The sequence below is a fragment of the Pelmatolapia mariae genome, linkage group LG20, assembly GCF_036321145.2.
Source record: "Pelmatolapia mariae isolate MD_Pm_ZW linkage group LG20, Pm_UMD_F_2, whole genome shotgun sequence".
Classification (NCBI taxonomy): domain Eukaryota; kingdom Metazoa; phylum Chordata; class Actinopteri; order Cichliformes; family Cichlidae; genus Pelmatolapia; species Pelmatolapia mariae.
Window position 1 is genome coordinate 42,239,488 of NC_086244.1, and position 16,960 is coordinate 42,256,447.

Consider the following 16,960-nt stretch of genomic DNA (forward strand, 5'->3'; position numbering starts at 1 on the left):
GATAGCAGCCAATGATGCAGAGGTGTTCCTTCAAATATGTGTTTGCTGCTTTGTAATGGCCTTTTAGCAGCTGCTCTCTTAATCTAATGTATTTGTCTGGCAGAAACCTTCGTCATTGTCCCTTTATCTGCACGAACCTGTGTGTGCTCTGACTCAGCCACAAATCTCTTACATTATGGTGATCACACTTAAGTTTTCGTGAAATATCTGAGGTTTTCATTACGTGTCCAAGGCATTAAACTATTTCACGCTTTTCAGCAACAGAGAGATCCTTTTTCTTTCCCATATTACTTGAAAATGGTGGTCTGCTTAATAACGTGGAACATCCTTCTTTAGTGGTTTTTCCTTTAATTGGACTCACCTGCCAAACTAATGATCATCGTGCCCGAGATTAATTTCAGTGATACAAAGAGCCCTGAGACACAATTCCATCCAAGAGTTTAATTGAAAAACAACTTATTTGATCTTTATGCCACTTAAACACAATTTGCATAATAATTTGGACTGTGGTGTACAGCATGTAGTCAAGTCTAGAACGTACTTAACAGGTAGGTGTATTATTTTCAAAGTCTGCAATCAAGAGATAGCATAATAATTCAAGAACATAAACTTCTGTCACGCTGCTAGAAATAAAAAAAACAGAAGGAAAAGAAGGACTTTGTAGCACAATGATAATAGGAGAGGGGGATGCTGGGGAAAAACAGGGCTTATGATCTAAAGCATACCATGTCATTTGCTAATCATCTGGTAAATATACTAGCAAATTCATCAAGTGTTGGTTCATAACAGTCAGTCATGCTGTGAACCAACCGGAGAGACCTCCACAGTGGAGAGATTACACCTGGAACATACAGCCTTGCTGCAACCCTGATAATCACAAATGAATACATGGGAGTGAACTAGTCACATAGGCTAAAGCAGCAGAAGACCATACCGGGTGCCACTCCTGTCAGCTAAGTAGGGGGTTAAAAACTGAGGCTGCAGTTTACAAGGGCTCTCCAAAAAAGGTCAGAAGATTTGGGGGAAAAAAATGTTGGTCTGATGAGTTTCAGTTTCTCCTGCAAGATTCGGATAGTAGTCAAAATTTGATCCATCCTACGTTTTATCATTGGTTCAGGTTGGTGGTAATGTAATGGCTAGATACTTTGAGCACCTTTGGGCCCTAGTGCAACAGGAGAATTCAAATCATGGATGCAGGCGACACATTTGCAGTAACTGTGATGCTGTCAGGTCAGCATGGACATGGATCTCTGAGGAATGTTTTAAACACTTTGTTCAATCTGTGCCAATAAGAACTGAGGCAGTTCTGAAGGTGAAATGGGGTCCACCCTACTACTAGCAAGGTGTCCTTGATAAAAGTGGCTGGTGAGTGTAAAGTGGCAATTCTGAAGTGATTTTTGTATTGCTAACCCATTCCCGTGTTTTCATTCATAGGTTCATTCTTTGTCTCTTGTACTGAACAAGAAACTCAATGAGCTTGCCAAAGCAAGTGTGTCCAAATTATCTGCTCATCTGGAGATGTTTGGTATGAATGAATCTCTTTTATTTTATTTTCCATATTGTAAAAGCAATAAAACAAACTGTGCATATTCAGATTTTATCTTATTACTATCGATTCACCAAAATGTATATTGTTGTTATATTTTGTCTGGTATTTCAGACGGTGACATGGCATTACAAGGAGCTTTAGGAAGTTTGTCCCTGAGTGACCTGACCCCACATGGTGATCTCTACAGAGAGCGCTTCACTACACAAGGAGGGGAGGCACTGATCTTCAATATTCTTAAGTATGTATCACTGCAGTGTTCGAAAGACTGTTCCTCTGTGCAAAAGGAATTAGAAGTATCGTGCTGTTTTTAGTCACCTGTGTACTCTGTTCTCCTCAGGTATGGCCAGCCTGACCCCGACCTGGAGCGGGAATGTGACATCAAGGTGTCTTTGCAGATGGCGTCAGTGCATTACGTGCACACACAGCGCTTTCAAGCTGAGGTGGCAGCCTTCATCCAACACTTCACTCAGCTACAGGATGTGCTAGGCCGGCAGCGGGCTGCAGTGGAGGGCCAGCTTGTGAGTGCTGTCTGCTAGGGCTGCCGTCATGGAAAGAAAACAACATGATTTCTTTAGGCTGTAGTTTTTATAAACCAAATGTTAGTGAAGTTGGTGTCATTGCCTGTAGCCCCTTGTAAAGTTATGCATATGTTCTCCAGGCTGCATTTCTTTTGGTAAGATGTAAAGACTCTTAACCAAGGAAAGACTTCAGTTGTCCTCTGTGGTCTTCAGGCCGTTTAGTGTTCTTAAGAAGGTTCGTTCCTTCTTTTGGAGAATGGATCACATTGTCAATTTGACCACTGCTAAAGTGGCACAGTTCACTCTTGGGCAGAGCAGGCTTTGTCAGTAACTACACTTTGCATGACTTTTTTTAATTGGAGGGGCACTAAATAAGCACAGGTGTTTACTTGTTAATTTTTTAATTAGATTGTGTTTGTCCATTACATTTCATGATAAATCACTGGAGAGACTGTGCTATCCAGTGGGGGTTTTGTTGCATATTGCTCATTCCTTCCTCCCTGTGTCTGTCAAAAGGTACGAGATCAGCCTCAGAGGGCATCCAGACTCCTGCTGGATATTGAGGCTGGTGCCCCAGTTATTCTCATCCCAGAGAGCTCCTGGTCACCAAGGCTCATTGTAGTCAACCTCGGTCAGCTGAGGGTGAAGAACCGCTTCCTTCCAGCAGGGGCTTATGGGACTTTTTCCCTCAGAGACAAGGTAGAGAAACTGACCATGGCACATGCCTTTTTCCCTTCTCTGGTGAGTCATGCTTCTGGTTTCATCCATGCATGGAGTGATGCCTGCGCCCCATTTCTCTTCCAGTCTTTTCTAATTTCACCACATTTATTATTATTTAAATTATACGTTTAAAAAAACAACATGTCACTTCACACACTAATAGTACTATAAGTTAGTGATTGTCAAGTGTAGTTCAATTTCTGATTGGCTTTGGTGTTTAACCAGCTATTATGATGACTGTGTGCACGTCATCACTGTTTTTTTGGAATGATTCTTATCTACCTGTGTGTGTGTGTGTGTGTGTGTGTGTGTGTGTGTGTGTGTGTGTGTGTGTGTGTGTGTGTGTGTGTGTGTGTGTGTGTGTGTGTGTGTGTGAAGAATTAAATCCCAGCAAGTTCAAAAACAAGGATCTGAATTTGGATACTCTTAAGGACAAATACATGCTTGAATATATAAGTTTAAGTGTGACCTGAAGAGATCCACAGATTAAATTATGTAAAAATAATTAAAAATATTGTATTGTATAATCCGCCTGAAGACACATCTTTACTCCCTAGGATTTTTTTACTCTTTTTTTTGGTTTTTTGTCTTGTCTCTGTTTTTGTTTTAGTGTTTTTCCCCCAGTTTGTATGACAATTTGGTCAACCTGTGTGTTGTTTTTAAATGTGCTTACAAAGAAATAGACTTCACTTAAAAATTAACAATTGGTGTTACTAAATTTTAGGAATAGATATTTAGGTTATTATGATAAAGTATTTTGAAAATTGTAATTGTTTTTCATGTATATTATTTTCTAAGCTCTGGGTAAGCTTTTCCACAGTCCCATCTCATAAATATATATGTAAACCAGCTTATAGTGTCTTTTGCTTTTAGTTATTTTGGCATTTAACAAAAATATGATTTACTATTTGTGTGTATGTAGAAATCAATTTTTTGTTCAACTATACAGCTCTTCTCTTTTTCTTTTTGTTAAAGGAGCATGTCCAGAGTGCAGCAGAGAGGTGCAGTGATCAGGAGACGCGCAGAGTCTCCACATCCAGTTCAACCTCATACACAGGTTTCACCTCTGGGAGGCCACAAACCGTAGACACAGAGAAGACACCTGAGAAGGATGGCCCTCGCAGTTTAGGTCAGCATCTCTGTAGCTACTGTACAGTCCCAAAAAACAATGAATGCAAATGCTCGTTAGCAAGGCGAGTAATTTCTGAGTTCTTAAAGCCCTCGATAAGGAAGCACGGCCATTTCACACATCTCTAGCAGTCCTTGGTGTTTCATAGTGTTTGCAGGCCGTCATTTATGATAAGCTCTCTTAAGGTCCCACCACATCATTTTAATCTTGTTGAGGTCTGGACTTAGGTCTTGGACTGCATAACTTATGGCCAAATATCTCCACTTTCACCTCATCTGTCCAAAGGACATAATAGAAGTCTTGTGTTTTGTTCAGCTGGAGCTTTGCAAATTTTAGCCCTGCTGCTGTCTTCCTTTAAGAGCGAGGAGGCTTTCCCTAACTCCAAACAGGCCATATTTTCTGTAATTATACTGCTATGAAACATAACATTTAACATGTCAGTTGAGGCCTGTAGAGAAACAACATTGGACTGATTCCCATCATTCTGGTACAAGATTAATTTGTATCAGAATGATGGGAAGTGAAAAGAATTATGAAAGTAAGAGCAGCCAAAGGAAGGCATGTCATCTATTGAAGATGGTGAAGGCAGTGTTATAGCATTTGTCCAAAACACTATGAACCTAGCTGTATGTGGTGTGTCTTTATCCCCATTAGAAAACCACGTGTGCTTGTTGGACTGCATTGCATTGGACCTGCAGGAGATGGATATCTTTGCTGCAGAGCGTTTGCCAAGTCAGCCCTTGGACAGTGGTGGTAAACCTCTTGAATATTCAGACCTGGTCTTTCCTTCCTATTGTGTCCGTCGCACTGGAAACAACCTGCTGAAAGACTGCTGCCGCCTCAAACTTAAAGTGGAGCGCAACCTGGACAAGTAAGCCCTGCTTTTAAATGCTCATAACAGACTTTATTTTCTTTTTTCTTTAGCACTGGAAGCACCTTGAGGTGACTTTTGTTGAGATTTGGCACTAAATGAATAAAACTGAATTGAAGCTGAATTGAAAATCAGTTTTCAGGGCATATTTTCACTGTCCATCCATTATTTCTATGATAATAATAATAATAATAATACATTTTATTTGAAAGCGCCTTTCAAAACACTCAAGGTCACTGTACACAGTAGTAGTGCTGGGCGATATGACGATATATATCGTGTGGACGATAGAAAAGTGTCTATCGTGCCATTTGTCTTCTATCGTTTCTATCGTTTCTAACCCGAATTTTACAAATTATTACATAAAATATATCATTAACCCTTTACAACCGGTCAGAGCAGGCACACTCCGTTTTCCCTAACTATTTTTAAATCCCTGTAGAACTGTAACCACGTAAGGTAGTGCAATAATGTTTTTTTTTTTTTGCATATGAAACCGTAGGAGTTGTACTTACATCTTATTCCATTAGCTTGCCCTAGGTCACGGTTTTCTTCCACATATAGCTTTGCAAAAATTGCATAAAAAGCACTTCCAGCAACAAAAACATATTATTCCAGACTTCCAGCAACAAAAACATAATATTCCAGAAACAGGCTTTGCCGATCCGATCAGCTGTTCATAACACTTCCTAGTTGGAATATAAGTCAGCGCGAACTATCGCATGTCCGCCATTACCTGTCCGAAACCGGAAGTGACGTCACTTTCGCGGAAAATGTAGTTTTTTAAGCTTCAAAGTCTATGTTGGTGTTTTTAAAAGTCATGTTTGACTTTATGCTCTTCTGTATCGTTTCTGGGATGCTTAGAAGTCAAATTACACTGTTGGAAATAGTTTATTTTGATGCACATGCTGTTTTTTTGCAAATTTGCATTTATTTATTTTCATTTATATATAAAAATTTGTGTATCTCAAAAATAAAACTATGAAGACACTCAAAATAAATAAATGTAAAGATAAGCTCTGGCGGACTTGGTTCTATGGTAGGTCTTAAAGGGTTAAATAGCCTGTGCAAATATATTAGTGTTGTCTTCTCACTATACATACTCTGAACTTTATGCAAGAGAAAATAAAGTATAAAAAAATGATATTTTTCGCAAAGAAACTGTCTTGTGGTTTTGCAACATGGTGCTGCTTTACATGCACCCGGATTTGCGACATGCTTTACAGTAACTCAAAACAAAGACTGCACCCTCTCCACTCGCTGTTTACAGACTGCATACTTTCCAGATGACCACAGGTCAGGTGGTATATCGTGATATATATCGTTATCGTGATATAAAATAATTCATATCGTGATAAATATTTTTTCCATATCGCCCAGCACTACACAGTAGAGTAAAAAGCAACATAAAAGCAAAGAGTTTACACAATCATAAAAGCACAAGACATAAACAAATTTAAAATAGCCGAATGGAGAGGTTATGTGGGATAAGCTATTTTGAACAAGTGGGTTTTGAGTTGGGACTTAAAGAGAGAGAAGGAAGAGATATTTCTTAGATCAGGAGGTCGGGAATTCCAGAGTCGTGGAGCAGAGCAGCTGAAAGCCCTGCTCCCCATGGTGACAAGACGGGGGGAGGGGACGGAGAGTGAAAGGGAAGAAGAAGATCTGAGACAACGAGATGGAGCGGTGATGTTAACCAGATCAGAGAGATATGGAGGAGAGAGATGATGAATAGCTTTAAATGTGTACAAGATTATTTTGAAATTGATACAATATTTGACCGGGAGCCAATGAAGCTGCTGCAGGACAGGAGTGATGTGGTGGACAGAAGGGGTCCTGGTGATGATACGGGCAGCAGAGTTCTGGACGCGTTGGAGCTTGTGGATGGATTTTTGAATAAGACCAAAAAGAAGTGAATTACAATAATCAATCCAGGAAGTAACAAGGCTATGGACAAGAATGGCAGTGGCATGTGGGGTGAGAGGACGGAGACGATTAATGTTGCGCAATTGAAAATATGCAGACCGGGTGACATTATTAATGTGTGAATTGAAAGATAGAGTACTGTCGAGGATGACACTCAAACTTTTCACAGAGGAAGAAACGGAGACCGGCGAGTTATTGATAGTAATAGAGAAACTGTTGGTTCTGGATAATGTTGATTTAGTGCCGACCAAGAGGAGCTCGGATTTGTTACTGTTGAGTTTAAGAAAAGTAGAAGAGAACCATGAATTTAGTTCAGCTAAGCAGAGGGTGAGGGAGGTGGGGGAAGAGCAGAATCAGGTTTAGTGGACAGATAAAGCTGGGTGTCATCGGCATAACAGTGAAACTGGATATTGTATTTACGGAGAATGTGTCCAAGCGGTAGAAGGTAGACAATGAAAAGAAGGAGCCCCAGGACAGATCCCTGGGGCACGCCAGTTTCAGAGGAAAGGGCTGAGAAGTGAAGGATTTGAGTTGAATGAACTGAGTACGATCAGACAGGTAAGATTTAAACCAGGCTAGTGGAGTATGGGAGAGACTGATGGAGGCTAGCCTACTGAGAAGAATGGAGTGAGAAATAGTGTCGAAAGCAGCGCTCAGATCGAGGAGAATAAGAATGGAGAGTAAACCGGAGTCAGCTGCCATAAGAAGATCATTGGTTATTTTTATAAGTGCTGTTTCAGTGCTATGGGAGGGGCGAAAACCAGACTGGAACTGTTCATACAGATTATTATTAGTTAAATTTGAGTGGAGTTGTGTGGCAACTATTTTCTCAAGAATTTTTGAAAGGAATGGTAGATTGGAAATAGGCCGAAAATTCTCAAAATTATTGGGATCTAGACCAGTTTTTTTTTTTCAATATTGGGGTGATGGCAGCAATTTTGAGGGAAGCAGGAACAGTTCCAGTGGTAAGTGAAGAGCAGATGATAGCAGATATGAGGGGAAGCAAAGAAGGTAGACATGCCTTAACCAAAACTGTAGGAATGGGGTCTAGCTGATATTTCTGTGTTGTTTTGCTTCCTTACCGTAAAATAAGTCAGTTATAACTCAGGGCTATTAGGCTCACGAGCACCCAACTTTGGCTTTGTTGGGTTCTCCTCCAACTTTGTAAGATACTGAAAAGTACAGGCTTTCAGTACATCAAATTTTTTAATCCTACGCTCATTGATATGCTTAAGTTTTAAACATCAGCAACTCTCACATGAATAATGGGATAATGTTGAGAGAAAACCTTTTTCTGTAGCACATGCTAGAATTGTGTCAGTATATGACCATACTCATAATCCAAACCTGGTCCTAACTCAGAGAGCTCAGCCATGTGGTACCCGACATGTCCATCCAAGGCAGCCTGTCATCGGTACACTGCTCTCTGGATGTGGACCACTACCAACTGATCAGAGGGCTACTGGAGAACAACCTGGGAGAGCCTATTGAAGAGTTCCTGCGACCCTACAACCTGCAGGATCCCAGCACCTATGTGAGAAAGCACACATATGTACACCTGAGTAGTTTACAGTGCATTGTAGTACATTTTTAAATAAGGATATGTCATATATCCTACAAAATATAGCATTTGCTGGTTTTTGATGTCTTAAATACTGCAGAACATTTACTCATTTTAAAAGCTGTAAAAAGGAGGTGATGCAGAGCGTAAAGCTGACATTGGAAAGTGCAGGGAATTCTTCAGGTGAGGCTACGTGGTGGGTAGTGAGGACAGCAACTACAATTATAGAAGATCTCATTGCCAGAATGGCAAAACAGATTAGCTCTTTTTTCATATTTCAGTTTGCAGACTGACTTTCTCTCTCTGTAGACGGTGTTGAGTGGAGATGTTTATACGAACTTTTCATTCTTGTTGGACATGATGGATGTCAGTTTGGAGCTACTGTACAATCCCCAAAACAGTGAACACAAATGCTCATTAGCAAGGTAAGTCCTTTCTGACTTTCTATAAAGAAGCATTTACAGCTATTTCACAGCTCTTTAACAGTTTCCGGGCTGGTGTTGTTGTGGAGGAGCTACAGCGTTCCTTCACTTCACTGAGATTTGCAGGCAGTCATTTATGCACAGCTCTCTTACAGTCCCACCATAGCACTTCAGTCAGGTTGAGGTTTGGACTTTGAGTCATTGTAGCACCTTGTGGGCGGGGTTTCAGCCATGGTGTTATACAGCAGGTAACATAGGTATGGTCACCATTTTTCTAAGTAAATATATTTCTAAAGGTGCTATTTTCACCAGATGTCTGTAACAACCCATCCTGTCCACACATGCAAAGAAATCCAACCATAGATGTCCAAACATTATGTGACTGAAATGTATTTATTTAAAGCATTTATTGGTGATGACAGTTTCAAGAAGGCTCCTGTATGGGGAAACTAGTCAAATGCACTCTTCAAGTGTGATTTTGGTCCATTCTTCCACAGAGTCTCCAAATCCTAAACTCTGAGCTTTAGCATTTAGATTTTCAATTAGACTCAGGTCAGCTGATTAGCTGAGCCATTAGAGCAGCTTTATTTTCTTTCTCTAAAACCAGTTGATTATTTCCTTGGTTGTGTGTTTGGGATCATTGTCCTGCTGAAATGTCCACCCTCATTTCTTTTTAATCATCCTGGTAGATGGCAGCAGATTTTTAACAGGAATGTCTCTGTACGTTTTCCATTCATCCTTCCTTCAGTTATATGAAGTGGTGTGTGCTGAAAAACAGCCCTACCTCCAGACTTCATGGTATGGTGTTTTTGGGGTGATATGCTGTGCTTTTAGACCTCCAAACATCTTAGCAGGCTACAGCTTCCCAGTATTTCACAGGCTTTCTTCAGCAGTGTGGTGAGCGTGCATACAGGCCATGGAGATTGAGTGTGTTACTTGTTGTTTTCTTTGAAACAATCATACCTTCTGATTCAGGGTCTTTCTTAAGCTCTCCACAAGGGGCCCTTGGCTCTTGCACAGCTTTTGTGATAATTCTTGGTGGGCAGGGTGAATGTGGAAGGATGTGTGCCTCTGTGCAGTTTCTGTGTATGTATGTGTTTGGCCAGTCTTGAGTCCCTCTGGGACATTGGTTTAGAACGGTAACAACCCTGTGACGTAGGTGCTTAGTGGGTGGTTGCTAGCCTGCTCCCTGGTTCGGTCACTTAGGCCTCTCTGTTGTGCGGTGAGAGCTGCGCCAGGCGTCAGGCAGTTCTTGGGTGGCTGGTGTCTGGGGCCCCTTCCTTGTCTCATGCTGGGGACAAATGCTCATGCACAGACAGACACATTCTCTTGTATGTTTGTTTGTTTACCTCCCTCTAACTTGTTTTGTGACTTTTGTTGCCTCTTAGTATGTTTTGCAATAATAAGGTCACAAAGGTCTTGAGGGTCATGGCTTTCGTTGTCATGACCCCCTGTTCTGCGTGTGTTCAGTACTTTTTCCGTGTCATTTCTCATTGCTAATTGCACTTAATTTATGGACATCTACAATTTGATTTCATTGCTCGTGTGGATTGTATAGGTTGTTACCACATCTATTAAGAAATTCATGTTAATAGCACCTTTAGACATATATTTACTTTAGGATTTATTTTACCTACTGTAGATTTCCTGCTGTGCTTGGGATCATTGTCCTGTTGGCTGACCCGGTTTAATTCAAGCTTTTATCTGTGGGAGGCGAGGCCTCACATTTGGCCCTAGAATTGAGGTTCTGTAGACATGTTAGTTTGTTTGCCATTTTGGACACGTGACAATGTGGGACCAAGAGAACCCACATTCTCTAAGCCTGTGTAACCTCAGTTACACAGTTCATGCAGGCTGGCCAGTTACTCTCTGAGCTGAAGTGAAACTAAGGGTGCCTCAAACTGGAAATGGAGACTGTTTGTCTTCAGAGTAAATGCTGTGCCTAATGAACCATGTTGGCTGCAGCACAAAGGCACAACTTTTATTTTGAGATCAATCTTCTTAATCTCTGGTTTGCGTCACTCTTTCTCAAGATGTACTACTGCTTAACTCGTAGTTTGCAGACAAACATAAAAAGCTACAGGCAGCTGTGGCAGTCTGCTAGCAATCAAATCAAACACTTGGAGGTTTTCTGGTACAGTACCTTCTTTGCATTCAAGGTCACCTACCAAAAGCCAGAAACCTCCAAAAACCTCTGCCAGCCTGTGGTGGAATAGGCATTTTTCCCTAGCAACTCGTGCTTTTATCATGTCCATTATGGTGGACAGTTCTTGAGATATGTGCACAGATTGTTCATGGTCTCCATACTTAGTGACTGCAAGTGGCTGCAATGTAGCCCATCACCGCTCTAGCATTAAGCTAACACGTGGCATGAGGTGTGCTGATATGCTGTATTTGGTTTTCTCCAAACGTGGCACTGTGCATCATAGCCAAACGTCTCCAGAGAATTTTAAATCATTTGGTATCGTTTTAGTTTGTGCACCAAGAAGAAACGGAAGCTATATGTCTTCTTTGATTTCCTACAAACATTAGCTAAAAGTTGCAACTTGGGTTTGGTCATCTAATATTCGATGGATGAAAAACTGTGGTGGTGTTCGAGGGATTTAAATTGGTAATTTTTTTTTACAGGGGAGTCTGAAACTATTCCATTTCACCCTTTTGTTTTTATTTTTCTTGCAAAGGTTCGACTTCCTTAAATCAAAGCTGCTCTTTGAGAGTCTCTCTAATGGATCCAAGTCTGTCAACCTGGTGTCTCATTCCCTGCTGGCATATGACACTCGATACACCGGGTTAAATAAAAGAGCCGGTGAAGATGTTGGGACAAGGCACAATGTATTTGATTGCATTCTCCAGGCATCCAAAACAGGCGCCAACCGGGCATCCTTACAGCTTGAACTGCATTATAGGTAACACTGGAGAACATCTTTGACCTGGAAGAAGTGGACATTCTAGATAATGTTAGTCACGTACATTATGATCTCCCTTTCTACAGATCCACACGTGAGTCTTCCAGCTTCACAGTGGTCCTCAATAACCTCAGGGTCTTTCTCATCTTTGACTGGGTCCAGCTGGTACGGGACTTCCTGCAGAAGCCGACTGAGAAGATGCCCAGTGATGCCAAACATCATCAGCGCTGGCCTAGTAACACTAGCACAGATTCAGGTTCCAGTACCACGGCCAGTACAATAGGAACTGTTATGCCAAAGACAGTCAAGAGTGGGGTAGTCACCAAGAGGTCCACGGTGTCGGTCACCCAGGAGCGCTGCCTTGAGATCAAGATCAACGTCACAGGTCAGACATGAAGAACAAAGAAAGAAAACTGTGTGTGTCCTTATATTGAAAAGTAGTCAAAGTGTGGTTGTTGGCACACCAAAATGTAGCTTAAACTCAGATTACAGTGGCTACACACAGTACTGTAACTAATGCTACTAGCAGTCTAACAGGAACAAGTTTTTTTTTTAAGATAATTTTATTTTTTAATGATTCAGAAATACTTCAGCAGTTGTATTTTCACTGCATCTACAAATGAAAAGAACTGTAATGAAAAGTGATTGATTTTCCTCCACTCATTATATGGAGCTAACTACTTCATAAGACTGTCCTTTAGTGCTTGTGACATATTGGGAAAAGATTGCTTGGTCTCTCACAGTCAGGGGAGAAATTATTTGAACCCCTACTGATTTTGTAAGTTTGCCCACCAGTAAAGAAATGGCCAGTCTGTAATTTCAGTGATAGGTTTATTTGAACTGTGAGAGAAAAAAATCCAGAAAAATGCATTTTAAAAAAAGTTGTAAATTAATTTGTATTTTGAAGGAAATAAGTATTTGATCCCCCATCAATCAGCAAGTTTTCTGGCTCCCAGGTGTATTTTATACAGGTAACAAGCTGACATTTGGAGCCTTCTCAGCTCGTTACCTGTATAAAAGACAGCTGTCCATAGAAGCAATCAATCGATCCAGATTCCAAACTCTGCACCATGGCCAAGACCAAAGAGTTTTCCATGGATGTCAGGGACAAGATTGTGGACCTACACAGGACCATCGCCAAGCAGCTGGGTGAGAAGGTGACAACAGTTGGCGCGATTATTCGCATATGGAAGAATCATAAAATAACTGCCAGTCTCCCTCGGTCTGGAGCTCCACACAAGATCTCACCTCATGGAGTTTATGATAATAAGAACGGTGAGGAATCAGGCCAGAACTACTTAATGGATTGGATTTATATAGCGCTTTTCAAGGCACCCAAAGCGCTTTACAATGCCACATTCACTCTCACATTCACACACTGGTGGAGGCAAGCTACAGTTGTAGCCACAGCTGCCCTGGGACAGGCTGACAGAAGCGAGGCTGCCATATCGCGCCATCGGCCCCTCTGGCCAACACCAGTAGGCGGTAGGGTAAAGGACACAACGACCAGGACAGAGAGCCCGGTCGAACCGGCGACCTTCCGGTTACAGATGCGCTTCCCAACCCCCTGAGCCACGGTCGCCCGTTGGAAGGAACTCCGTCAAACATGGAGGTAGAAACATGCTTTGGGGGTGTTTTTCTGCCAAGGGGACAGAACAACTGCACCACATCAAAGGGAGGATGGATGGGGTGAGAACCACCTTCCTTTAGCCAGGGTACTGATAATGGGTCGTGGGCCATTATTCCAGCATGACAATGATCCAAAACACACGACCAAGGCAACAAAGGATTGGCTCAAGAAGAAGCATATTAAGGTCTTGGAGCGGCCTAGTCAGTCTCCAATCCCACAGAAAATCTGTGGAGGGAGCTGAAGGTTGGAGTTGCCAAACATCAGCAGTGAAACATTAATGACTTGGAGAGGATCTGCAAAGAGGAGTGGGACAAAATCCCCCCTGAGATGTGTGCAAAACTTGTGTCCAACTACAAGACACGTTTGACTTCTGCAGTTACCTAAAAGGTTTTGCTACGAAGTACTAAACCACGTTTTGCAAAGGGATCAAATATTTATTTCCTTCATGAAGATGCAAATTAACTTGTAACTTTTTTCAAATCCATTTTTCTGGATTTTTTTGGTTATTGTTCTGTCTCTCACTGTTCAAATAAACCTGCCATTAAAATTATAGACTGATCATTTCTTTGTTAGAGGGCAAACTTACAAAATCAGCTCTATACCCCGTCTCCTTTACATGACGTGCTGTAACTCTCTCACAATCTTCATGCACAACTTAGTTGCTGTATACAATCCCATTTTAGAATGCTATGTTATTAACAATTATTTTGCATAGTGTTAAAAAAAAAACAGGACTTGCACATCAGGCAGTCACTGGTCAGACAACTAAAACTTTTTTTTTTTACATTTATAGTTAAAAAAAAAAGTCACATATAAAAACTTAAATGTCACTGAAGAAAAATATATTTGTGTAGCATTTCATCTCCTGCATTTGTAAATTATGCCAGGGCCTACTCAGAAATATTTGGGTTATCCTAGAATACCTGACCTGCGTATTTTACTGAGTTTGCCATTTTAAATATTTGCCATTTGATGTACAGGAACAGAGTTTGTGGTTGTGGAGGATTCGTCCTGCCTGGATACCAATGCCATCATTTTAAAGGGCACCACTGTCCTTACCTACAAACCCCGTCTGCTGGACCGACCCTTCTCTGGCAGCCTGGCAGGAATAGAGGTGACAGCTGAGACTGCTAGTTGTAGTACTGCTGCTCATTTATCACAGTTCTTTTACTCAGTTCAAAGAGATGATGTTTAAAAATGAAAACACATTAAATTATCTAATTGTGGTATTACTATTATGGCTCTACCAAAAAGTTCATCTGGATGTAGCGCTTTCAGTGGGAGAAACGTTTCATCACTTATCCACCCATCAGTAACAGTCCAAGTCAAAGAGGCCATTTGCATGAAAAGGGAAAGACAATCTCTGAATTGAGGAGGGGGCTTTAGGGTACATCTGTCACCATCTTACAATGCTGTGATTGCAACTGTTCCCCAGCTCTCTGTGAATGGTACTCATGGACAGTCAGTTGAGATTGAGCAATGGTCTTTGATCAGTATTTGCTGATCAATGGTCATGATGCATATTAATGATCAAGAAACGACCTCACAGCACATTGTTAGTCAGTGGTGCTAGTTTCAGTCAATATACAAATGTTCTGTTTATAAGGATGAGGAAACCTGCATTCAGCTGAAACTGCAGAAGTCACTTGGATGAGTGAGTAGGTTAGCATATGAAAACTGCTGTCAACTTCAACTCCTTTGATTCTGACGAATTTTGTGACACCAGGTGTTCTCATGTCGGCTGGGCAGCGAGCAGGAAACTGCACTCTCCATCATCGACCCGGTCAATATCCAGCTGGAGCTGTGTGGGAGCCCCACATACCAAAGCAGTTCAGGTCTGTTGGACGCCTTCAATGTAGAGGACATCCCACCGCTGCTGGAGGTTAGAGGTTTACAATCAACCTATGTACAGTAAACTAAGGTCGGGGTTACTTGCAAGTTCAACATATTTTCAAAAGAGACATAGGATAAGATATTGCATTACATTGGCAGGACACCCCGAAGATTAGGAAGAAAGCCTTGTTGTCCAGGCTGCCTGTTAGTGCATAGAAATGGGCAAGATTCAACTTTAATGACAATGGCTTTGGAATAATGATGACACTTGGTGATTAAAGCTGGTAACTCGAAATGCACATGAAGCTAGCTGTACTGTATTTTTGGACACTTTCCTTAATCTCAACTCAACCTTTGCTGCCTCTATGTCAATAAAATTGAATTCACATATCATTTCCATTCATTGTTTATATTTTTGTTAATGTTTGATAGCTTCAACTAGTAACTACATAGGTTTGTGAAAAAAATATCAGTGACGCTGAGCATGGCTGGTAAAGACTAGTCCTGCGATTGAGGTTTTAGTATTTGTCTTCTTTTAGTTTTGTCATAAAATAGTTGAAGTTAGAAGACTTCAGAATGTAACATTATGGATTACCAAGTTAGCTTTGGATCTGATTTTCTGGCAGATTCAGTTTCCAGCTCTAGACATCCGTCTGTCCTACAACGACATACAGCTCTTCTTGGCCATCACCAAGTCTCTCCCTACTGCCAGTGCCCCACTGCCTCATGTCTCTGACACCACTGCTCCCCCCACCAAAGGAGCCAGCACTGCACCCAAAGACATCTTCAGGCAGAAGACTGAGTCCCTTATAGGTATGCTGTACAGATTTTTAAGTCTTCATAGATCAACATAATGCCTTTAAGTTTCTTGAAGACATTTCATCTGACAAGCTTCATCAGTTCTAAGGTCAAATGGTGGAGAGTCCCAGATTTTAAGCCCTATGGGAGTGTCCCCCAAGAGGGTCAAGGACCCCCTACTGATCCTCTGCCTAATCACACTAAGCCAAGGTGAGAAAACTTGTGTGGGTCAGAATCAGCCAAGGTTTTGGGTGAACCCACTGTGAAACCTAGCCCCACCCTATCATGTGATTTCCTGAGGTCAAATGGCCCAGGATGTGAGTGGGCGTTAAGGCTGGAACTCTCCACCAGTTGCTATTAGAACTGAAGAAACTTCTCTGATGAGAGGTGAAACGTATTCAGGGAAACTTAAAGAAGTCCACACGCTTTTCTTTCCAAGCTCCTTAGATCAGTGTGCATGTATACGCATACTTTTTTACATTATTACCTCATTCCTGACTTTTTAGATTGTATTTTTAGTTGCACTGATTACTGATTATATTCCACTAAAATATGTTTCCCTCAGAGGGTCAGCTAACCCACTTAGAAGACCTTGGTTTCAGGAAGGAGGACTGCAAAACAGCCCTGATCCACTGTAAAGGTGGGTGAGACTATTAAAACTGGAAGTAGATGAAATGCTTAATAATCTGTGAAAACCTTCCTAAAAATCTAATTATTTGTCCATCAGGTCAGCTGGATCAAGCTGCAACATGGCTGCTGGAGAATGCTGAGAATATAGCAGGTCATCCTCGAGCCAGGGCTAGCTCTGGGACCAGCAGCCACTCGGCTCCTTTGTCAGGAGTGGAGGTGAAGGCTGATAGCATCTGCATCTGTTTCATCGATGACTGCCTGGACTGTGACATACCGCTGGCAGAGCTAACCTTTTCCAGTAAGTCTCTCTAAATAATGGTTGTTACCAAAGACATTTAAAATTGATTAGTCAGCATCCAGTAGTTTAAGCTCAAATGGCACATTTGAATCTTACCTCAGCAACTGCTGCTGAGCAAAGCCATTTATTAGATTCACTTAGAAGTTACTGTTCTCGTGCCCACTAACAT

The 16,960-nt window shown here is 41.4% G+C and overlaps 1 protein-coding gene across 3 annotated transcripts in view; it reads left to right on the plus strand.

Annotated features, from left to right (window-relative positions):
* Positions 1 to 16,960, plus strand: part of vps13d (vacuolar protein sorting 13 homolog D) — a 75,696-nt gene that overhangs the window by 22,043 nt on the left and 36,693 nt on the right. For all 3 annotated transcript variants that reach the window (XM_063464834.1, XM_063464835.1, XM_063464836.1), the window contains exons 22-36: positions 1,435 to 1,525; positions 1,661 to 1,787; positions 1,887 to 2,067; positions 2,584 to 2,766; positions 3,763 to 3,916; positions 4,571 to 4,787; positions 8,076 to 8,247; positions 8,584 to 8,699; positions 11,378 to 11,602; positions 11,689 to 11,987; positions 14,213 to 14,346; positions 14,959 to 15,114; positions 15,692 to 15,878; positions 16,429 to 16,503; positions 16,591 to 16,791. In XM_063464834.1, the coding sequence (XP_063320904.1) occupies positions 1,435 to 1,525; positions 1,661 to 1,787; positions 1,887 to 2,067; positions 2,584 to 2,766; positions 3,763 to 3,916; positions 4,571 to 4,787; positions 8,076 to 8,247; positions 8,584 to 8,699; positions 11,378 to 11,602; positions 11,689 to 11,987; positions 14,213 to 14,346; positions 14,959 to 15,114; positions 15,692 to 15,878; positions 16,429 to 16,503; positions 16,591 to 16,791 (2,518 nt within the window). The remainder of the gene's footprint in view (positions 1 to 1,434; positions 1,526 to 1,660; positions 1,788 to 1,886; positions 2,068 to 2,583; positions 2,767 to 3,762; positions 3,917 to 4,570; positions 4,788 to 8,075; positions 8,248 to 8,583; positions 8,700 to 11,377; positions 11,603 to 11,688; positions 11,988 to 14,212; positions 14,347 to 14,958; positions 15,115 to 15,691; positions 15,879 to 16,428; positions 16,504 to 16,590; positions 16,792 to 16,960) is intronic.